The following is a 23,001-nucleotide window of genomic DNA, read 5'->3' as shown; positions in this document are numbered from 1 at the left end:
TACATAGCCTTAAATGATAAATTCAAACTTTTCATATAAATTGCCTTAGAATTTTGATATTCAGGATGCTGTGAAGCAAACAAGTAAAGCAAACTATTCTTAAGGAAAATAGTTCTGTGATGGCAGTGAATTAAATCTCATCATTTAGGATTTTCTGTGGAATTTGTCTGCAAAAGAAGCTGCCACCTAAACTGTCTGCAAAGAGGCAAGCAGTGTTTATCCAACCTGCATGCAAACTGGTTGGGAATTCGATTCAACAAGAGTTAAGAACCAGAATTACTTAAGAATTGGTAATCATAGCTGTGGATGTGGTGGTTCTATAATTTTAGCTATTTTAGTGATTGTCAACTATGAAACTGGTCATGAGAGTAATGTTCTGAGACTCTTGTGCTTCTTATTTTCTGTTTAGGCCTGCTAACAGGCACTGCTTTTCAAGATCTTGTGGGCATCAACGGCTAATGAGGGATCTTAGGAAATTTTGACCATTTGTTAGAATTGTGTGTTTTATATCCCTAAGATTTTTTTTCTGTGTTTCCCAGCTGTTCAGTCATAGGCAGAAAATGGATCAGACGAGTTTAGTCTGTAGCTTTTTCTCCTTCCCAACCAAACCATTTCATTTCCAATGTAGAGTAAAAGATAGAAACTATAATGAAATTTTTCTTATTTGGAAAAAAGCATGGCTTCTCTTTAGTTACTGGTTTTCTGTCCAAACCAGAGAAGACATTGTGTGTATGTCTCATTTGGCCTCTCTTCCCAGAAATGAAGACTGATACAAGCACCTGGTAAAGATCTGTCTTTCCCTTTAGTTTGGTCAGCTTCAGGTTGTAAAGTGATGTAGCTTTATGCTTGGGAACGTTGGAGATGGTGTAATGGAGCCATAATAAATGTTTCCGAGTGGTCAGGAACATCGGGCAGAGCTGTAGCTCATAATGAGCTTAACAAGCTGTTTCCTACATCCTGTGTCAGTGGTCTGTTCATGAGCTGTGGCCTGTTACTATTTGTGCTCTCAGTAGCTGGAGGGATCTGAAGGCCCTGCATATGCTTTTTTTTTTTTTTCTTAAATCTTACTTCTGTCCTTTCCTTGATGTTTCATTTTCTTGCTTTGACATCTGTCTGGGTAGTCAGGTGTCTATTTGAAGAGAAATTTAGAGGGATATGAAATTGGCATTATGCCATCTGCCTGCCCTTTTAAAGATTTCATTGCTTCTAACTAACTTTAATATTATTCATACATTCACAATGAATTCTGTGAATTTGTGTGGCTAATACTAAAAGAAACTTAGTTTAAGTTTGTAGATTTGTTTCCTGTGTATAATAATTGAATCGCTCCTTTTGGTGTTAAAATGAAGGCTTCTACATCTAGTTACACAGCAATAAAGGAGCATGAGGTTTCATGCTTCAAAAGCTATAGAAGGCAATATGTCTTTTTTAGTAGCTTGGAGGATGCTTTGGTTAGCATTCATCAAGAATGGCTATAAATGAGAGAAGACTAACCTGGAGTTCAAGTTAGTAGAGCTAACATTTAATACTGGCAACTCTTCCATGAGTAAATAGAGAAAATAAGCATTATTTTGCCTAAGTCATATTTTGACATCTTAGCACATTTTCTTAGCATTACAAGGTTAATATTGACTGTCCTTTTGTTTTCTTCAATTTCCTAATGATGTTTTTACTTGTTAACCAGTTTTGATCAAGCTTTGAGTGGTAAGAAGAGATTTCAAAGATACAGTGCTATTTCAAGTGTCATGAAAAATGGTGGAGTGAAAAACTGAGTTGAATTGATTCATCTGTTCCCTTACCTCTCTCTTATCTGCACGCTGGTAAGGAAAATGCGGTTATAACTGGGTCCCTAATCCATTTTGAAAAGGCAACAGCAAGCTGGCTAGCCAGCACATGTTGCTGCGCATGATCTGCAGTATGTGCTGTCTCCTGCCCAGTCAAACAGGTTGGTGTTGAGGAGGTGGTTGGGGGTGGAGGTTGAGTTATGGGGCAACGAGTTTTGTTTGTTCTGTGAGCTCCAGGTCTGTTCAGGACAGAAATTTACATTAAGAGACATTGCTCTCACAGCCCAAGAAACTGCTTTGTGCAGTAACTTAAATACAGCAAATAAGGTTTTGCAGCTCTATCACTGAACTGTTAAAAGCATATGGTATTTGACTTTAGGCAATTAATGTTAGACTGTTAATGATCATTTGATTTTTGTGGAGCTGAAAATGATGTTTTCAGACTTAAAGCTGAACAACTTAGTCTTGTAAGTTACATGGAAATGAAATAAAATTGAAATGGGAACTAAACTGGAGGATATGTTTCTTGATGGTTGCTTTGGATTATGATTTTTTTTTGTTGTTGTTGAGAAGAGGAGCATTTGGGTTTCCTAAAGGACTTTTTCCCATCACTTTGGTTTGGATTCCGTCTTGCTATGTGCCGTACCCTAATGATCAGTATGAAATTGTTAACTCTTGCAGCTTCGGTAGTTGTGTTACCTCTTCTCCAAACTTCAGTGTTTCCTCTTCAAGTAAGAAGGCTCTATCAAACTTTGTCTCCTGTGAGAAATGATAAGAGTTGTTTTTATGGCTTCCCTTTTCTGCATTAACCTGCTCATTGCTTTTAGACCCTGCCTGGGGCAGGTTTTGACCAAGTTTGAGTTCACGCAACAGTAAATTCCATTATGGTGAACCTTGCGCAGGAATGAGGATGGTTCTTGTAATGTGTGCCCAAATGTTAAAAATGTAACACCTGGTGATCAGTCAATCATATCAATGTAACTTCATTACTGTAAATATTCTAGTATGTCATCGGTGATGACATGAGAAAATACCAGTTTCATCTGTCTAAAAAATTATCTGAGGAATCTGTGAAGCTGTCCAGGCAAAAAGATAAGTAGCTCTAGCTTGACAAAACAGAGCAACTCTGGCAAGATGTATAACAAATCCTGGGAAAACACTCCAGGCTCCTGGGACCACTTGTGCAACCTCTTAAGCTCCTGTTGTCCCCCAGACATTTGCTTTCTCTTCCCTTCTCCCCAGGTACTTTCAGGTAGTTTCTAGTATTCTCTACCTGTATCTCTTTTCAAAATCACCAGTAGGAAAACTTTGTGTTAATTACTCATTGAACTCTTTCTCATAATAGGCACCTTTTCCTGGCCACTCTGGACTCTGCTGGCCTGATGCAGCTGTAGGTAATACAGCTGGTTTTTGCTTGTTCCTCTTGGTGTCTTGGTGCTTTTTTCTAGGTCCGGACATCATGCTCACTTGTTTCACAGAAAGCTGCCTTGTACTTCCAGATGCTGTGGGTCAGTGGCTGTCATAGCTCTGTTGCTTGTACCATAACTTCCCCTTATGTGTACTTGTCACTACCAAAGGTGACGCAGAAGTAATGAAGGTGTTCCACACCACTCCAGCCAGTGGGGGATGGTCAAAAGTCAGGTTTAGGATTAATCATATTTTTGCATTTTTAGAACCTTTATGCATTTTTCTCGGTTTCTTTGCTATTTTGTATACAATATAAAGTCACTGGAATCACTTAGCTGGTTGTGGAGATAAATTGCCATATGGTCTCTTTCTCGGTTCTTCTACCAACTTCTTTTTCTTACTTCATCATCAATGCAGAAGTGAAGTTTTTTGAGCCAGGTGAATAGGGGATTCCTTAGAGTCCTCTTGTAACGTTCACTGCCTGTGCTAGAAGGCAGCTTGAATTAGTACTAGAGGTCCTGCTCAACTGGTCTAGTGTGTCTTTTGCTTTGGAAAAACTATTTGCCTTCACTTTTTTGTTCTTTAAGACTATATATATAGCTAAAGATCAAAGGTAAGAAGCCCGTTGGAAGGTGTCTTTCTATCTTCTATTAGTAACTTGCCTTGTTTTCTTTGTAACATTCAGTTTAAAATGTGTATTTTATGGATGGCGTACAAGTGAGGGAAAAGAAAAAAGTGACTCTTCACTCTGGTAGTTTCTGAAAGCCTTGCAATTTTTTTAGACCTTTCACTGTCTCAACAAGCCTATCATGGTGTGGTGTCTTTTATTATTACTGTGATGGAACTAGATGTTTTGTGGGTGGGGAGATAGATATTCCTTCTAATACAGCACAGTGAAGAAATAGTAACCCATCTGAGGGCTATTTGGGAGCACATTTTTCAGGTAGACATTAGTTTCTTAACAAGCAACACTTTTTATAATAAGGTTGAGATGTGTTCTGGGTACTTAATGAAAATATGAAGTTGAAATCTGAGACATCTTAATGTCAAAATTATCAGATGTCCAACTGAAGGGTGTAGGTGTCTTATCTCTAAAGGAAATGCATTTCTTTCTTTTTTTAATCTTTAAAAAATAAAAAAAAGGCTGGAATTGCATTTTTCCTTTTGTACATGATGTTAAAAATGAAAAGGCAAGGGGTGATCCCACTGTGGCTACTCGTGGTAGCCACAAGGCATTTTCTGTTTTATTGGACATATTGAATAGCATTTGTTCTGTCTGATAAGCGAGTGCTTATATGAAATATGTATTTTTAAAAAGGATATGAACAGAATATTTTCTTTATATCCATCTAGTCTAAATTATATAATAAGTCTAGATGCACATTTGTTTAATGTTTAAAGGTTTTTTATTGAAAAAGCAAAGGTTTATTATTGAAAAGCAGTGGGCTTTTGAAAACTTGGTTACATTCATGCTGTTTGAATGTTTTCATATATTTGGAGGAGTATAAACTATTATCTTATATAAATTGAATATATTGCAGTATATGAACTTGAATTTTTGTCTCTAGTGGTCATGTTACAAAGGTTACTCGGGACAATAATCATCGTAATCACTTAAGTATAACTTTGTGGAGTTTGGTCCTGTGCATCTCTGTGTGTATGAAAACATCTCGATGTGTTTGATGGGAAAGAGAAGAAGTTTCACTTTTTTTTTTTTTTTTTTTCATCAGCAATACTTATGACATCCCTATCTTGCTAGTGACATAAACTAGAGCAGAAAATTAAGACAAGGTATGTATAAAAGTGTGAGTGTTTTTCTTTATCAGTTAATGTTTAATTTAGACCTGCCAGTCAGATGGATTCTTTCATACTCTGGTAGTTAAATTCTAGAGATTTAAACAGAAAACAAGTCATGATTACTACAGAAGTTTGTTACGGTTCTTGGGAATACTGTGTTAGTACCTGGCGGATTATATAGTTATATGCTATTGCTCATCGGAAATTACTTGGGAGACTTATTCTGGTATTTGAGCCCTGAAAGAGCTCAATTGCAGTTAAAATTGGGAGGAGAAATTGCATGCCTCTTTTGAACTGCAGAATATGTAATAATACAAAATTAGTTCATTTTCTCATATTTTCTCTCTGCTTTCTGTATTTGTAAACAAAATTGTTGTGTTTCCTATAGTCTTGCTAGCTTCTGCTGTAATAGTTATTACAGATAACCTTGATTTTAAAAATTACTATATTTGTCAGAATTACTGGTATTGTACACCTTTGGGCAATTAGCAAGTGATTTGCAGTAACTTCTGGTATAGAAGCTTCAGTCTGACAGCTCTTGGCCTACCGATGAGATGAAAACAGTGGCTTGACAAAGTATCCTTCAAGGAAGTCACTGCTTATTTTTCCACTAATGCATTATGATGATCCAGTTTTAAAGCCAGACTTTCTACCTGGTGTACGGTAAGCGGTTTATTGGTTACATTTTCCATCGGCCCTGCTTATTATTGGAGATGGACAAACCTCCCCACTGCAGTTACTAAGACTTGTGAATTACTCGGTGAAATTTTTGTGTCTGATAGGTGCAAAATGAAGGGGTAGGTTAACTGCCACTCATTTGCTGTTTAGGTGTAACTTAGTATGCTGTATTAAATTACTAGCTGAGAGCGAAAAGTGAGATGTAACATTTGTTGAGACTTGTGGAGTCTCTTCAGAAACAACTCAAAATTTTAAGTTGGTTATGCACATACTTAAAACTATGCATAGCGTATACAAAGGCAACAGAAGTCCTAATGTGGGAACAGAAAGAGCTGTTAATAAGGAATGTTTAGCTTTTAAGATCATTTCTTGGAAGGGTAGTAAACCAAGCATCAGTAAAGCTGTTTGACTGGGATAGGATGGATTTGTTATTTCTTAGTTGGCTGAGCTGGCTGGAGAAGGTGGTTTTACTCACATTTATAGAGAAAGGGAAACAATGAATTCAAGGCTGGACGGACCAGATGTGTGGTGCCACTGCCGTAACCCAGTCTGATCAAATTTTACTAATACGCAGGTATACTAATGCCTTGAAGTATCTGTATGTTTTTGGTGGTGGAGACTGGCAGTGAGGAATTAATAGCTAGCTCAGTTTCTTCAGTTTCGTACTTGGAACTGTTGGGAAGGAGCACGAGAAGAGCAGTCAGGCTGGGTAAGTGTGAAATTGGAGATGACAATAGGAGCCACTCTGGGAAGAAAAAATGTAACAACCTCAGTGCAGCAAGTACAGAAAAATTGAAATGGAGAAAATAGATGGGAAGAAGGATTGTTCTTGTCATGATGCATCTCTCAACTGATGCTTCAGTTTGTCCAAATGAGGCTGCTGCAATAAAAGAATAGAACGTTTTGTTCCCTTAATAGGTCACAGACAACTAGATGGGACTGTGTTGCTTGCTCAGAGTCCTACAAGTATTAGGCTAATTTTAGCGTGTTCTAAAATATTCTAGAACAATTTGTAGAATAGTTTTTCAGTGTATGTAACTACATCATCAAAATGAATATTTTCAGTAAGAGTGAATTTAGTTATCTGTTTGGATTTATTATTCCTTGGTGAAATGTCTAATGCATGTTTTTTAAATATAAACAGCCCTGTAGTTGATATAAGTGTCATAAGGATCATCTTTCCTATAAAGACCTAGTAGATGATGGCTTTAGCTCTTGGTTACTGACAGAGTAACTTCCTGGCAAGGGACTGAAAAAGTAAAGTGGTTTCAACTGCTAGTCGTTGCTTCGAACTGATGAATGAACAGAAGAATTCAGGGAGTTTGGTTTAGATTAAGTGATATTAAGTGAAAGATTTAAATATGCACTCTGTGAATATCTTTACATTTTGTGTATTAAAAATCAGGAGTTTTACAACAACGTATATGAAAGCATGTGTTATAGGCTAGTCAGGATTTTTGTGATGTACTGGTAGCAGAGTGTTTAAAAAAAGCAACCCACCAAACAAAAAACCCCAACCATTTTCAGAATTGTTGATTGACATTTCTTTGGAGAGAGAATCCTTGGTAATTTTTTCCATTGATTTTTTGTCAATGCTACTGATGTGTATGAGCTATATATATTTTTATATCTCTTTGGCCTCATTTGATCTGTTTTCCAGGCTTGATGTGTTGATCATCCTTTCTGCTTGGGAGTACAAACTATAACTGAGATGATAATGATTCAAGCTAAGACAATGTAAAATTAAATTTCAGCTTTTTTTCATCTCAAAACAGATTCCTGAATTATTTGACTCTTGGGTTGTAATATGCATACACATGCATGTATTCCATTCCTTCCCTGGGAAGATGAGATTTGAGTTGGTCCTGGTATGAAATACATCTTTTTAAAAATCCCAGAATTCCTTAGGACAGGAAAACTGTGCCCTTTCCGGATACACATAATGAAACTTCTTCCTAAGGCTTCAGTGAAGTAGTATTGTTTAGTAAGCCAAGACAGGCGTATTTTAAATGTTGCTTAGACTTTATTAATTCAAGTAAATATGCACTCAGATACAGACAGTAGTGGTGAGGCTACAAAATAGTGTATTTTAGCGAGAAAGCCTGAAAATGTTTTGAGTTTAATTTGCTGGTTTTCATCCCTAAGTATTATGGTAGTCTTTAATTGCACAATAATATTAAACATATGGGGGGGAAGGAACATATTGTACACTGTCAAACTCACTCTTTGATTAATTTTGGTTGGGCCCCTTAGATTATCACAAGCGTGAGACTGAAATGGGAATAACAAGATTCTTGTATAATGTATTGATACTGGAAAAGATTAAACAAGATTCCATCACTGAGATGGCTAGGACTGATGTTCTTTGGGGAATTTAGTTTTGCATTTGATATATTCTGTGAAGAGGTTTTTTTTTTTATTTCTAGCTGAGTATGTAAATGTCTATGACAGACCTCAGCTGGGCTCCCAGAAAGCTTAGATGCAGTTCACAAGATATTACTTGTCTTGCCTGCCTGAGGAATTTCAGCTAGGATTAAACCAATTTCCTGCAAAACTTGACTTGGTAGTCTTTCTTTCACTAGAATCGTCTGCTTGCACCTTAAAAGTTCTTTTATAAACCATATGTGCAAGGATGGCATTTAGATGATGCTGTTTTAATTTGAACACAAATGAACAAAAACCCCTGGAACAGTACTGGTGCTCATTTTCCTCATGCGGAAGGTTGAAACCTTTCGGTCAGTGCTATGCAACTTCTGTGCCACTTGGGAAAATGGTAGCTGAGGAAGATTAATGCAGTCAGGACTAGTGCTAAAGGATGTTAAAGCCTTCATTTTACTGGTGAGTTTAGGAAGCGTTTGCTGCCTAACGAATTTGAACCTTAGGGGTTGCACTCTGCCAGTGGAACCTCTTTTATTACTGTAGCATTCTGTGTTTGTGTCTTCTAAGCAACTTCTCTTCTAGGATTTTATTTTTTTTCTACTTGTCACTGTCCCAGTTGCTTCTGTTTCTCCACTTTATCTCATCATGTGCTACTCTTCCATGCGTCAGGGTCTTCTGCATTCTAGTCAGACTTCTTATCTTCCTTCTCCTGGCCAGGCAGCCAGTACAGCGAGTGTTGATAGTAACGGTTGACACCTTGGTTCCTGGGTTTGCTTGTACTGTCTCAGAAATTTCAAAGAAATTTCTGCTCGTCTTGTTTCCAGGAAATAACACACTTGTATTTCTGGGTATCTTTGTGTGCGTGTGAGGTGCAACAACAGAGTATGGCAGATGCGGATGCAATCTTCATGAAACTCTAGTACCAAATCCACCGAGCTTTTGTTGGTACTCAGGGAAATCAAAGGGAATGGTTCCTGTACCAGTCTAGAGGACAACACGTGGAAGACTTAGTACTGTCTTTCCTGGCATTACTATTGGTCAGCTGGAAACAAACCTTACAAGAACTGATTTCTTACAGTGGCGTTTGTTCTCTTTGACAGCGTAAGATGCAAGTGTGGCTATGGGTTGGAGAAGTGTAAGACTAACTTTTGGTAGCAGCTCTTCTTCAGATCTGTAGATGTCCGTTGTGAAAACCTGCATTTGAGAAGTGATTTAATTTAAAACTCTGAGATTTGCACCTTTTGTATTTTTTCTGGAAGTCCAACTATTTTAATTTGAAGCAGCAAAATAAAATAAAAGTTGCTGAGGTTGTGTGCCGTTCTGTCCAGGATACACTGATCAAAACTTCTGATACAGTTTGTAACAAGGACTGTAGCATTTTTAGTACAGATATGTTAGTGGATTACTTTCACTGTTTTTGGTAGCTCTACAGTTACTGCATTAGGAAATGAATTACAGGATAACGTTCAGCAAATTTACTCGACCTCATCGGTAGGTTCTGTGGCCCGTGCTGGTTCTCATTTCTGCTGTGGTGATGCCTCACTACTATCTAGTTCTTAGACCAGGAGTATCTGCAGGAGCAGCTGTAACCTGCCCATGCATCCCCTTTCCTGACTACAGTAGGTTACTATAATTCATCTTGTAGTATTAAAAATGAATCCGTGCAGACTTAGCTAATTCATTGATTCATACGCGTTTTGTGTTTCCAATGGTATTACCTGTTCAAGTTCTGTGCAAAAGCAAAAAGTGCTTAAAGTAGGGCACCTGAAGTAAATCAGACACTAAAACCTGTATCGCAAAACTTTCATTTGAAACACTAGTGTAGTTGCAATAGCTTGATCTAAACAAGGACTGGGGGAGATGTTTACATAACAATAAACACAGCACAACCGATGTACAGGAAGGACAATTTTTATTACATAGTTAGAAGATACTTTATAATAGCTCTTTATCTCTGATTATTCCCTGTCAGTCACTTGTGTGTGAAACATTGAATGGTGATTGACTTCACTGAAAATTTCACTGCAGACTCCTTTTTTTTGTGTAGGTTGTATAGATAAGTGGTTGTAATTAGGATTTGGTATTTTTTTCATTATGTGCATGCTTTCAAAGTGGCGCTTATTTCGAGTTAGTGTATATTTTTTCTAGAAATGGTGAGAAGGTTTTTTTTATACCAAAAATTTTAAACTGGAAGGCTTAAAAACTGTAAACCAGGAGGATAAGGACCTCTTTAATGTTCTTTGTCATAGAAGACTGAATATTTGCTGTTACGTTGTGACTTTTCAAAGATGTCCACAAGGGTGATTACTTTTTTTTTATAATGCTTTTTAGTAATAAATTTATCTTTTCTTGTAGATAAAATACAGAATTTAAATGAAGATAATGAGAAGAACAGTCATTTCATCTATGAGAATGCTGAAGACGGTAACAAAACCAATGCTGAAACTACAGACACTTCAGGATACAACATTGAAACCAAGATCTTGCCTGATTCTTGGGACTCCCACATTGGAAAAACAGCCGACTCTCTATCAGAAACATCTCAGACGAAGGGGCCATTAAGAACTCACTTGTACGAATGGGAGGATGAAACTGAAGATACCAGAACTGGAGAGTATATATTAGATTTTGACAATGAACATCTCTCAGAGATGAAGAGCAAGGATGAGGAGGGTGATAAAGAAGATGCTGAAAATCCAAAGGAAGCCATTAGTGAAGAACTTGTGCAAACTATTCCTAGGCCAAGCAACTGTAGGACATACTGTCGATCCAACAAAGCAAAACCGCAGGGGGCAACAAATTTTGACAAGCTAATGGATGGCACTAGTCAGTCTTTATCCAAAGCAAACAATGAGTCAAATAATGATGGTCTGAACCCAGCAAAAAAAGTTTCTTTGAGTAGCGGGACCAGTTTTAGAGGGACAGTTGGACGGACTAGAGACTACACTGTTCTACATCCATCTTGCTTGTCGGTTTGCAATGTTACTATACAGGATACCATGGAACGAATTGATGAATTCACCACAGCAGCCCCTACTGACTTGGGAGAAGCTGGACGCTTGAGGAAAAAAGCAGACATTGCTACTACAAAAACTACAACCAGGTTTCGACCAAGCAATACCAAATCCAAAAAGGATGTCAAATTAGAATTTTTTGGGTTTGATGATCAAGATGAGGGAGGGGGAGATGAAGGCGCCTCTAGAAGTTCTGGGAGTTCCAATTACAAAATCAAGTACTTTGGGTTTGATGACTTGAGTGAAAGCGAGGATGAAGACGAAGAGTGGCAGGTAGCAGAAAGGAAAGCCAACAAAAAACGAAGTAGAACTGCACCGTCTTCTTCACTACAGTCAACCTCTGACAGCAATGAAAACTGTTCCCAGGATAGCCAGCTCAGTACAAATGCAGGTAAGCAGAACTCTTCTGGAATGCGTGCTTAACATCTAAATTCAGTTGACCTTTATGTTTTGTTCTTTCTGCAGCGTACCTAGGAGATTGTTGAATGGTATTACTGATTTGAAAATGTAAAAGTTAAATGTGCTTCTTTCTGCTGTGGTCCTGTCTGGTGTTTCACAGCTATTTTGAAGTATGTTTTGTACCCCTTGATCTTTTGCCAGAAGTAGAGGTTTTTTCTTTTTGAACAGAAGATTCTTACTTTTTTGGTGTGTTGAGTGTACAGTACCTATGCCTGAAAGGCACATATCTTACCACAGAAGCTCCACATCAGCCCAGAATTACAGACCTGATTGTGGAAATTTGAGTAGCTCTCAGACATGTGAAGTATCTTTTTTTTCTTTTTGTGCTTTTGAATGCGTTTGTAAACAGTTTGGGCCTTTCTCAAGTTCCATCTTATCCGAGGATGCGCGGCTCAAGGGAGGGGCTGTGGGGACCCATTGAGTGCCAGTCAGGTGGCTGACTTTGAGTGTACGTGCACACACACGAGTAAAACTTTTCACACAGAGTTTGCTGAGCACGTTCTGGTGTTTGAGTGCTTTAGACTTGCTTGGTGGTTGGTTGGGTCCCACGTAATGACTTTGGTTAAGGTTGAGGTGTGTTGGTGAAGAAGAAAAGGAATAACTTTGAAAGATTTCTTTCAGCTTTTTCTCTTTGAAAAAGTCTAATGCCAAAGAATCATGCATGTTGGAGTAAGTATTTCAAAACACTGCTGCTGTTCTAGGGAACTTTTTGGTCCTCCATTTTGGAGCATGAAGCATGAGCAGGTTTTTATCCATTCACCGAAGTTATTAATTTTTAAGACTTTGGCAAGATGTATTTCATTGTGATGGGGAGAGGGGAGGACTCAAGTCTAGCCGTGCAAATGTTGGAGAAGCTGTTTTTTCCTACAAATAGCTTTTGCTAATATAATCCAGAAATAAAATTTCGTAAGAAAAAATGTTTATTTCTCTGTTCTAATTATAGCGGTCTCTAAAACCAAAATTGTCTTGTAAGCCTTTTAATCAAAGGTAAATGTAACTGCTAAGTTTTTTTGTAAATTCTAAAAGGCCCAAATTGATACTGATATTATATGAGAAGATTTGTGTTTTCAAACAAAAAAATCTCTTGATTTGTTTTCATAAAATTTAATTACGATGGGACACTTGCTTTCCGGCTTCTTTTGAAAATGGGTTTAACTTAAAGGGCTGCTTATGAAATACTCCATCTGAGTTGCTTTCTCTGTCGAGTCTTTGTTCAGCCATTTATTCCAAGGGAAAAAAAAAGTCGCTTACACAGTTAATGCAGCTGAGATGCTGATCCATCAAATAATCCTTTCAGCTGCTGTCCTTTGGAGTCTCAAAGTATCTACAGTTTGCATTCAGCACTACCTTTACCAAGGAGGCCATTATACTCTGAGGTATCAGATTTTGTCTGAAATATTTTCCTAAGAGATTCCCATGGCACAGGTAGATGTAAATTTGTGTTTTGTTAGTTTCTTAGTGTGCTTTTCCACTTCTAAGGTAAGAACTACCTCTCGGTGCCCCTGCTGAGAGACCCTTCCTCTATTTTCCATCTCCTTTGCTCATTTGATTCCTGTTTTGTGCTGCTGTAGCCAGGTGAGATTTGACTTCCATTATTTTCTTCAGAAAATTGAAAGCGTGACATGAAGTTATTTTCCTAAGTTGCAGCACATTCCCTAGTTCAATCCTGTAGTAGGGATTATAAAAATAGGGAGTCAGTTGTTGCCCTAAAATTTGTATGACTCCTTGATGTATTTCATGCTCTCTTCTCTCAGACCTTTGACAATTTTGAGCATCGTAATCACTCAGTATAGCCATATTAAGGTCCTTATATATAATGATGCTGAGTCTGAGAATTTATCAAGGACTTCTGCATCTCAGCCTGAAGTTTGTGGTAAAATACGTGACACTGCCTTGAGGTATCATCTTTACATACTGAAAAAATGTGATTTATGTGTCCATGGAAAATGCCAGTTTTGAATCCAAGCCTCAGAAAAAGCTTTCAGAACATCTTGTGCAATAAAACTTTTTCATGAAGCTACGAACAGTACTGAGAGGTCCTAATGCTACCTGAGTTCTGTGCGCTGTTCTCTTTTGTACTAATGCATAAATCCACAGATAAAAATCCAATGTTCCCGTTCCAGGTTGACAGGTGAGATGTCAGATTGCCTTTCTGAATTGCAGCCCCGGAAATTCCTAAGACTGATTTTGACATTCCATGTGCAAAGAATGTTATATGGCATAGTCAGTTTTTCAAGAAATACGATGCTTTCTGTTACAGTCTTACAAAATTTTTTGCCGTAATACTGATTTGCTTACTTACCATAACCTAGGCCTACTTTTATGAAGCATATTTTAGAATCTTGGTATAAAATGTCATGCAAAGATTTTCTGACTGAACTGGAAATGGACTATTTCTTCCAGTCTAGTAGCTCACAGTTGAGGGAAAATAAGTTTAATAATACATATTTAAATGTTTCTGCAAGTGAAATTTAGGGAAGCACTAAGGACTAGATGGACAATATTATTGCTAGTGCAGGAAAGAATGCGAAGTAGAATCAATTTTAGTTAGACTGTCTTTCACTGAGGTATTTTTTGTGTTGTTTACTTGTATGGTAGGCTTTTCTGCTGAAATGGTTAAAAAACACCAAAAAACACAAACAAAGGCAAAAAAAAAAATTAAAAAAAAACCCCAAACCTTGAGATGCTCTGGCTTTTAAATTCCTAGATACTGTTCACAGACTGAAGCAAAGAAGGCCTTCAGTAACTCCACCTTCTCTGCATCCTGCATCCCCAGGCACCCAGCTCATTCAGCAGTGTGCCCACATTTTCCCTAGTCTTCCTTTTGCTACTGATGTACTTGACAGATCCCTTCTTGTTGTCCTTGACATCCCTTGCCAGTTTTAATTCCAAGTGGGCCTTAGCCTTCCTCGTTGCATCCCTGCATACTTTGACAACGTTCCTATATTCATTCATCCCTTTTTCCACCCTCTATAAACTTTCTTCTTCCATTTGAGTTTTTCCAGAAGCTCCTTGCTCATCCGTGCAGGTCTCCTCCCTCATTTCCTTGGTTTCTTACTCGTGGGATGCACCAAGGTATAGTAAGGCTTAACCAAAAATAACTTTAAGCTTCAGTTTTGAAGAGCAAACCTGTGTCTTTGGGAAGGTGTTGTACTTCTGGAAATAACTGTTCTATCAGTTTGTTTCTTTCTTTTTCTAAAGATCCTACCATGGTTGTCAGTGGTTGCAAAGATTTCTAATATATTTAACTTCTGAGCTTGTAGACTCAGAATGCTTTATTTCCCACCTGTTCAACTGGGACACCTTGTTAACGCTTGGTATACTACATTTCATTTTGGCCAATGACAATAAAATTATTACAGAAAGTGGCAGGCATAAAAAAAAAAAATGTTGACTAAAATTAAACATTCCCATATCTCTATGTAGATTGACATAAACAGGATAGAGCCCTGAAACCTTCTGCTAAAAGAAGGGATGAAGATCTATCCTAACGTGCTTATTTTTATTTGGTTCACCTCCTTCTTCACTATATATCTCATAAGCAATATAGGAATGATGAGCTACAGTATTCTTGATTTAAATTATAGGAGCAGTTATCCTGTTATTGCAGTGTAAGTATTGCAGCTTAGCCTTTTGCTTTGTAAATCAGTTCTAATATCCAACTTAACCTTTGTGTCATGCATTCATTTTGCTTTCAGTGATCAAGGTGGGATTCCTATAATCTTTTTGTACAATAAAATAGCTTTTATGTATCTGCATCTAGCACTCTTCATTTCTGGTGAGCAAACTTGCCCTATTTTTTTTTTCTTCTTTTGCCTCTCCTCAAAAACTGACTCACCTTAATTGGGTAAATATTTTTAGCCAGTTAAGAGTACATCAGAGTCCTCAAAGGCAGAGTCCTGTTTGGACTTCAAAATCTTCTGCAGAATTACCCTCAGGCACTAAAACAGAACTGAGTTGTTTTTCCCCAGGAAACTTACTGTGGCGGTGCCTTCTAGTTGGTCTTTGAATATCTTTCCAATTTTAGCTGAGACAGGCAAATTATCTCAAAGATTATAAATGCCTTGAAAATGGTTGGATAGAGGAGAAAAGGCCTTACATGCTCCCATATTGAGGAAAAGGTCAACATGCTCATCTTTTCTTGAGTGGGGGTGCGGGGGAAACATCCATACAAGAGAGAGTCAGTGGAAAACAAGCTTCATTAGTGTCACTGCTTACCAAACTACTTATGTCGTCTCCTGGCCCAGTTAATGTTAACAAAAGACTTCTCCCCCACACCCTATTTAGTTTAGATTTGAACACCTGGTAAGATGTATGCAGAGCGCTTTTAGGATACCTAGAAGGCCTTGAAGAGCAAACAAAAGTATTCCAGATAATCTTACAAAACTAATCATAAAGGTGTTTGATGTGCTAGCAATATAAAAAGTGCAAAATTATCCTATTGTAAGTGGGAGTTGAAATGTTTTTATCAAGAAGTTTCCTTGAATTTAAAATTACCTAATTTAAATAGGATAGTTCAGGATCACATAGGAGTAGAACTCATACAAACTTTCATGATTTTAAAATTGTGGCTTAGTTGATATAGAGCACTATTAATCAATATTAACCACAATACTCACTCCACATCTTAGTGCAAGACACAAATTACCGTGCTGATTTGCTGGGTGAAAACACATCTTGCATTTCTCGAGTGACTTGCATGTTTCTAATTATTGTAGTCAAGTGAGTTGTTACTTTTTAGCTTTTAGTCTACAATAGGAGGGTCCAGTTCTCTTGGTTTGACTTTCTTTGGGAATTGCATTCAGGGCCTGGGTTCTTCAAAAGTATTCCTGGATTTGTAAGGATGTGTATCAAAGCAATTTCATTTGACTCCTTTAACTGGTAAGTTCCAGCAAAGAACTAAGTTGACTTATATAGAGATTTGGAAGTAGTTTTGTTTTAATTAAGTTAATGAGAATTGGTTTGTAATATTTGTCTTCTGTTAGACCAATTTTATCAAAATGTCTGTTAAAGTCTGTTATTTTCAGAGAGATTGTTTACGTTGTGTTCTTAAGCTCTTGTGCTGACATAGTACAGCTAAACTGAAAACCAGTGGGCTGGGATGTGAGAGGCTGGTTCCAGTAGGTGCCTTGCGGTGGGCTTCTGGCCTGCCCTGGTGCTGCCAAGCCCATTGACATTTAGTGTGATTTAAGAAACTTTTGAGTCTTATTTTAAGAATACTTCTGTCCCCAGACTAGGTAAGTTTTGTGTCCTTGTGCAGGCTGTTAGAAATTTGCTTGCCTGATGTGCTTTTGATTGCCTCCTTACCTAGGCACTTGCCCGATCCTGTTTACTGGATGTGAGTGAATTTGGGATTAGAGTAATCAATCCAACCTCCTCGCATTTTTGCAGTGCAGTTTTCAAATAGCTGAAGCTTCTCTGGAATAGATTGTTTTTTTAAACTGTTTATCAGATGAAACGGTGCTTATCTGTGCCTTTCTTTATTTCCGTCTTGAAATTTATGGTAACTTCTGGTTTGTGCCAAGTACAAGAACATAAGCTGGTCTCCAAGGGATAATGCTTCAAATACAGCACAAGTTTAAATCAAAAAAAAAAACAAAAAAAAACCAAAACAAAAACAAGAATTTAATTAGATCAGTGAATTACTGTTTTACAGTCCAAAACTGAGTTCTGGAACTACTGGTAAGGCAAGTATTGAATACATTGAAAGGCTGTTTCAGCGGTTCCTTCTAGCTGACTCTTTCTGAGCTGATGACCATATTTTTTTAATACTGTTTGTGGCAGAATAAGCAAATATAAACAGGCTGCCTTCATGAGAAGTGAAGTAGGATCATTTCTTTGGTCCTCTAATCGTAGTGGGAAATATTCTTCTAAATCTCTTCATCCCACACTTTGAAGAACCCCATGTAGTGGTTAATTCATCTGCTGCTCTGAGTTGTAGCAGTAAGCCATAAGTAAGCATGTATAAAAAGGTAACCTGGGATTCATAGGAGTATAAAATGGGAAATAATAACTCGAAGTTTACACAGTGGGCAAGAGGTGCTGTAATAATCGTGACCGTGTACCTTGTAATGTATCTTCTATGCATTATGACAGTCCAGTCAGTAAACCTGAGCTCTATCCAGATCTGTGTTTGGCTTTAAAGCTGATTTTTCTGATGCAGATTGTTTATTGTATAATTCCAGAAGCTGTACACGTACAAATGACAGATGCAAGAAATGCTGTAGCAGTTCAACAGCTTCCAATATGGTTGTTTCATGTCTATATTTACCTTTTACAGATCTTCTGGAGTTTTCAGAGGATGCATCTGGTGTGCCTGAAGGCAATAAGAAATCCACAAATAAACAAGGTGATAAATCTAAGGAAAACACCAGGAAGATTTTTAGTGGGCCAAAGCGGGTGAGTAATAACACTGAAACCAAGGCAAAGTTCTTATTTTAATTAACTCTTCAGTATTGATGTTTCGTCCTATAAATGTAACGGGGCTTTTGTTCCAGTTTGTATCTGCACTTGAGATGATTCATTGGCTTTTAAGGTTACATCTGGAAAAGTAAAACCTTCAAGTGCAAAATTTTTCTATTGATTACTGGGAATTTAACCTCTCAGATGGAGGTCTGGGGTTGCACGACGGTAACGAGCAACCTAGATGCATTCCCTTCTAGATGATTTTTAAAACAGAGCACCATTAAATGTTGTGGGTTGTTTTTTCTTTCTTTCTTCACTCTCCCAGGAAATTTCTATCATATTATAGGACTGAACCTTTCTGAAACCTTCAAATTTGGCATTGGGGTGGTCTTTATAAGCATGAACGCCTTTATACCATGTGGAAAAGTGAGATTTTCTTTTAGTTAAGAAAAGTACCCCTCCGATCCCACCCCCATATACCCAAACAATGTAGTATTTGGTAGGAATTTGCCCTTTCATACTGTGAATGGAGCTTACTCATTTTGTTGATGCTAGGTGTGGTTTATCTTACCTCTTGTTATAGGTTACTCAGTAATTTTAGGCTTTTAAAAATGTGCATACAGCAAAGATTGTGTTTAGCTATTAGGTGAAAGTTGGCAATAGTGGGATCCATGTAATCTCCATTAAATGAAGCTTTTATGACTTGATTATCCAGGATACCCATTTCTAACGCTTAAGGCCTTTTCATATGCTTTTTGCATAACACGTTCCCGTTGCTGGTGAAGAGAGTAGCTGTCTCACCATTGTCGCAATCCAGAACTGGTGTAATGAGAGAAAGAGGGACCTGGAGAGGGAAATGTGCTTGTATTTCTCCTTTCCCTTTGAGTTCCATAAGTTTTGCAAGACCCAGCAGTTGCATGTTGTAATAGCAATTCTCTTTTATATGTGTTCAGAATATTTTCAGCAGTCTGACAGTTTTAAGAATTTTTTTTAAATTATTTTCCTTGTTGTTATTCCTAAAGAATTCAGATAATTAAATCACACTCTGAAATTTCACACGAAGGTAGCTAATTACTTGTGTTATATGATAGTTTTGCTTGAAGTATTTTTTTAAGGTTTTTTTGGTCTTCCAAAACTAGAAGATTTTATTTTCTCCCCAGCTGTGTTGATATATGTAATCATTTTCTATTTTAAAACGTGGATTTGTGTGTGGAAGAAGGACACACGCAATCATAAAATAATAAATGAATAAATAAATGTGTTTTCTTTCTCAAAGCATGCAAGGGAGTATTTTCGTTTGGGAGGACACATGGCCAATAAATACTGTCCGTTGTAATGCCCTTTTGAACAGGAAGTACCGCTTCTTTTTGCTTCGTGACTTTGGACAGAATGGGGAGTTCTTCGCTGCTAACTCCTGCCTCCAGAGTTTGAAGTTAGGCTATCGATAAGTAAGGAGGGTCTTCTCAGAACTGAAATAATATTTCTTGAAGATGAGAGTTCCTCAGCTTCTGCTGATTAAATAATTGTTTTTTAAAAATCAACTTCCTGTCAGTGAACATGTTACAGTAGACTGAGAAACGGAAGTACAGGGGATGTAAATTTAACTGTACCTTTTTTGCTGTATTTTTAAGCAGCATAACAGCTGTGGGTGTTCTGGTAAATATGCAATATTTTTTGCATGTTCAAATATTTCTCTGCTTCAAATACTATTCTGTAGTAACACTTCATGTGTTTCTTGTTTAATTTTTATTCTTTAAATACTTGAGGGTTTATATGGAAATTTTTAATTAATTTTGAATGTATATACCATGAAATTACGTGGAAAAAAATGTTACAGCAATATCATACCATATGAGAGAAAATGGTTTCAACTCTAGAAAAGTCTCCATTGGGAGTAAAGGTAATTCAAGTGGGAAGGTGAGAATTAAACAGTCTTTTTGACCCTGTAGTGATATAATACACCTAGAAGTAGAAACTGCTGTAATTGCGATTCAGATTTTAAACTTTAATGTTCTCTAATCATATGGCTGTTACATGGATTTACTAAAAAAGCTTGTAAAGCTTGTTCTTGTGGTAGAGACACTATAATTATCTTCCTAAACTATAGATATAGGCTCTTAATCCCAGTTGCATCTTAATGGAATTTTCATTCTGGGAATTAAAAAAAAAAAAAATGAACTAAAAGTATTAACCTGACCATAACTAAGTGATCTAAAAAAAAAATAAGAATTAAAAAAAATAATCTCTGAAACTTCTTCACTGTCTCATCCCTCCTTTTTTTTTCCTTGTAGAAACTAGCAGATGTAGTATTAATTCTTTTCTGCTAGGTCGTGATGTTAGAGGTATGGCACTTGGCATCACACTGAGCTGAAAAGCAAACACCTCTGTTACTCAGGAAGCAACAGGTGGTATTGTTAAACTTCAGTAGATTCAGAAAGCTGAAGTATTTTTTTCCAGTTTGTAGTCAGCAGGACTCTGGCCCATGTTTGTGCTTTCGAAAGCTGACCGTTGTACTCTAATGGTAAAGTCCAGTTCTTGAAACTTAGAACATTTGATAATAAAAGATGACAGACACTGACTTAGTGAATAACAGTGTTTCTAAAAACAGCTTTTAACATAAGGAGTCTCACTGAAATCACTGACTATTCGCACATAATAATGAGTGTAAAAGTTGCAGTAGCGTGTACATTATGATAGGTATGTAAAGTCTCAACCAGAATTCTGCTTTTAAGTGAATTAAATCTCTTTATCCTGAGCCTGAGTTACAGGGGGAATGTTATGTTCCGTAGCAACACAATTATGTACTTACAGTACATAAATATTGGCATTACTTGACTTGCAAATTATGGGTGTGAAGCATACATGAGTAACATCTGCAAAAGTTTGTTTGCAGTTGTTTACAATTTTAATTCAACTGGTTGGGTAACTCATGCTCTAGCACGTACATTTGGGAACTGTGTGGGGTTGTGGTATGACCACCTGCTGGTCCCTTTGAGCTTAGTTCCCCTTCTACAGATGAAACTAATTCTCATTTATCAGGCAAAAAACATTAAGGTATACAAGAACTTTTTTGTTGCTATGGTCCAAATCTACTCAGACTAAAGGCTTGAAAATAGGGACTGGAAAAAGTATTTCCTGAGACTTCTTGGTTCTGCCCCTCTCACCACAGATTTGGGCTAGAGTCAGCAAGTGAGGAGAATCAGTTTTTGTAGGAATACTCTGGAACAGTTCCCAATAGTTTTATGCAAACTATGTGTGTCTCTAAATAGGAACCTGTGAAAAAACCAAAACCACTTAGAAATGTAAGATAAAGAAAACTAGTCTATCCCCAAACTTACTCTTCTGATTGGTCAGCCCTAGACGTTGATGACTGTGCCTGGTATTTTGTGCCAGATCTATACTGTCAGTTCAGTGTTTCTGTTACCCAGTGTGTCATTAAGGACCACCGAATCCTCTGAACTGCAAATTATCTGGGATAGCTCTCTGCTCTTAAGCTCATGTATGATGAAGAGTGACCTGCAGCTCTGTGCTGATCCTAGTTCTGCCTGTAGCTGTAGGAAGCCAACCTGGACAACGTGAATACTGATTACCTTTGAATATTCCAAGGTAAGAATGTAAATAGAATGGCAAATTGTAATTAAAAGGTATGGGAGCCTTTCAGCTTGAGGGGCCAGGGAGAGGGGGAAGACTATAATATTTCAGTGTTCTTCGGTGCTAACTGCGAAGACATATGGGAAGGCTTAACTATGTCACATGAAGTGGGACAAAGGAGCTATAGCAGAAAAAAGCACTGACTCTTTCAAGTAGACATACCCAAAAGCAATCTCCATGTTGTGTTTTCTCAAAGTAGCGTGAAATTTCAAGGTATTCATAGAATTGTCTAGGTTGGAAGGGACCTTTAAGTTCATAGAGTCCAACCATCAGCTCAACACGGCGAAAACCACCACTAAACCATGTCTTCCAGCACCACGTCTACCCATCTTTTAAATATCTCCAGGGGTGGCGATTCCACCACTTCCTTGGGCAGCCTCTTCCAATGTTTTGTAATACTTTCAGTGAAGAAATGTTTCCTAATACCCATCCTAAACTGCCCCTGGTGCAACTTGAGGCCATTTCCTCTTGTCCGGTTGCCTCTTGGGAGAGGACACCAACCCCCACCTCGCTACAACTTCCTTTCAGGTAGTTGTAGAGACCAATAAGGTCTCCCTTCAACCTCCTTTTCTCCAGGCTAAACAACCCCAGTTCCCTCAGCCACTCCTCGTCAGACTTGTTCTTGAGACCACTCACCAGCTTTGTTGTCCTTCTCTGGACACGCTCCAGCACCTCAATGTCTTTCTTGTAGTGAGGGACCCAAAACTGAACACAGTATTCGAGGTGTGGCCTCGCCAGTGCTGAGTATAGACGAGTACTATATCAGGGTATTTTTTTTTCTGTGCCTTAGAATGGGTGAACTTTAGAAATGGGTCTTTTGGAATTCATTTCTTAGATGTTGATGTTTTTTGCACTGTGTATATTTCATAAAGCTTCCATGGTAGTATTGACAGAATGCAGTTCAGCATCTATAAAAGACTGACATTTTCTTAAGAGGCTAAAACATACTTTTTATGATTGGTAACATGCAGAAGAAAGTACATGCTCCATGGGCAGTCTACATTGGGGATTCATGGATTGTTCAAACTAAAAACTAACCTGAATGTTAGTCTATTTCTTAATGACTTCTGACTTCAGTTAAAATTGGTGCATTTCCCTTAACTACTTGCTTTTGCATTGAAAACTGAATGCTTGTTGACAAATTTAAACTATCTTTAAATATTTTTTCTTATTCTCTTGTCTTCTTATGCCTGGAGAAATTCCTCTAAACTCGCTTGTTGAGGTCTTAGCTCTAGAAAACCTATCTGTTTTATGACTCTCTATGTTTCCTCAAATGTACACAGTGAATGGGGAGAACAAAATAACATCAGTATGCTTTTTTTTTTTTTTGCCTCTCATGCACACATTGGGTTGTACAGGAGAAGGTATGGGAAAGCCTCTTTGCCAATAACATGGTTATCATAGCGTTTTGTTTCAAGTACTGGTCC

At 37.6% G+C, this 23,001-nt stretch overlaps 1 protein-coding gene across 1 annotated transcript in view; it reads left to right on the top strand.

Moving 5' to 3' along the window:
• Positions 1–23,001, top strand: part of WAPAL (wings apart-like homolog (Drosophila)) — a 68,303-nt gene that overhangs the window by 8,744 nt on the left and 36,558 nt on the right. The window contains exons 2-3 of the mRNA XM_009893028.1: positions 10,401–11,450; positions 17,799–17,917. Coding sequence (XP_009891330.1) covers positions 10,401–11,450; positions 17,799–17,917 — 1,169 coding nt within the window. The remainder of the gene's footprint in view (positions 1–10,400; positions 11,451–17,798; positions 17,918–23,001) is intronic.

Source organism: Charadrius vociferus, unplaced genomic scaffold, assembly GCF_000708025.1.
Source record: "Charadrius vociferus isolate BGI_N301 unplaced genomic scaffold, ASM70802v2 scaffold429, whole genome shotgun sequence".
In the NCBI taxonomy this organism is placed as follows: Eukaryota; Metazoa; Chordata; class Aves; order Charadriiformes; family Charadriidae; genus Charadrius; species Charadrius vociferus.
The sequence above is the reverse complement of the archived record's forward strand: the minus strand, read 5'-3'. Positions and strand labels throughout refer to the sequence as shown.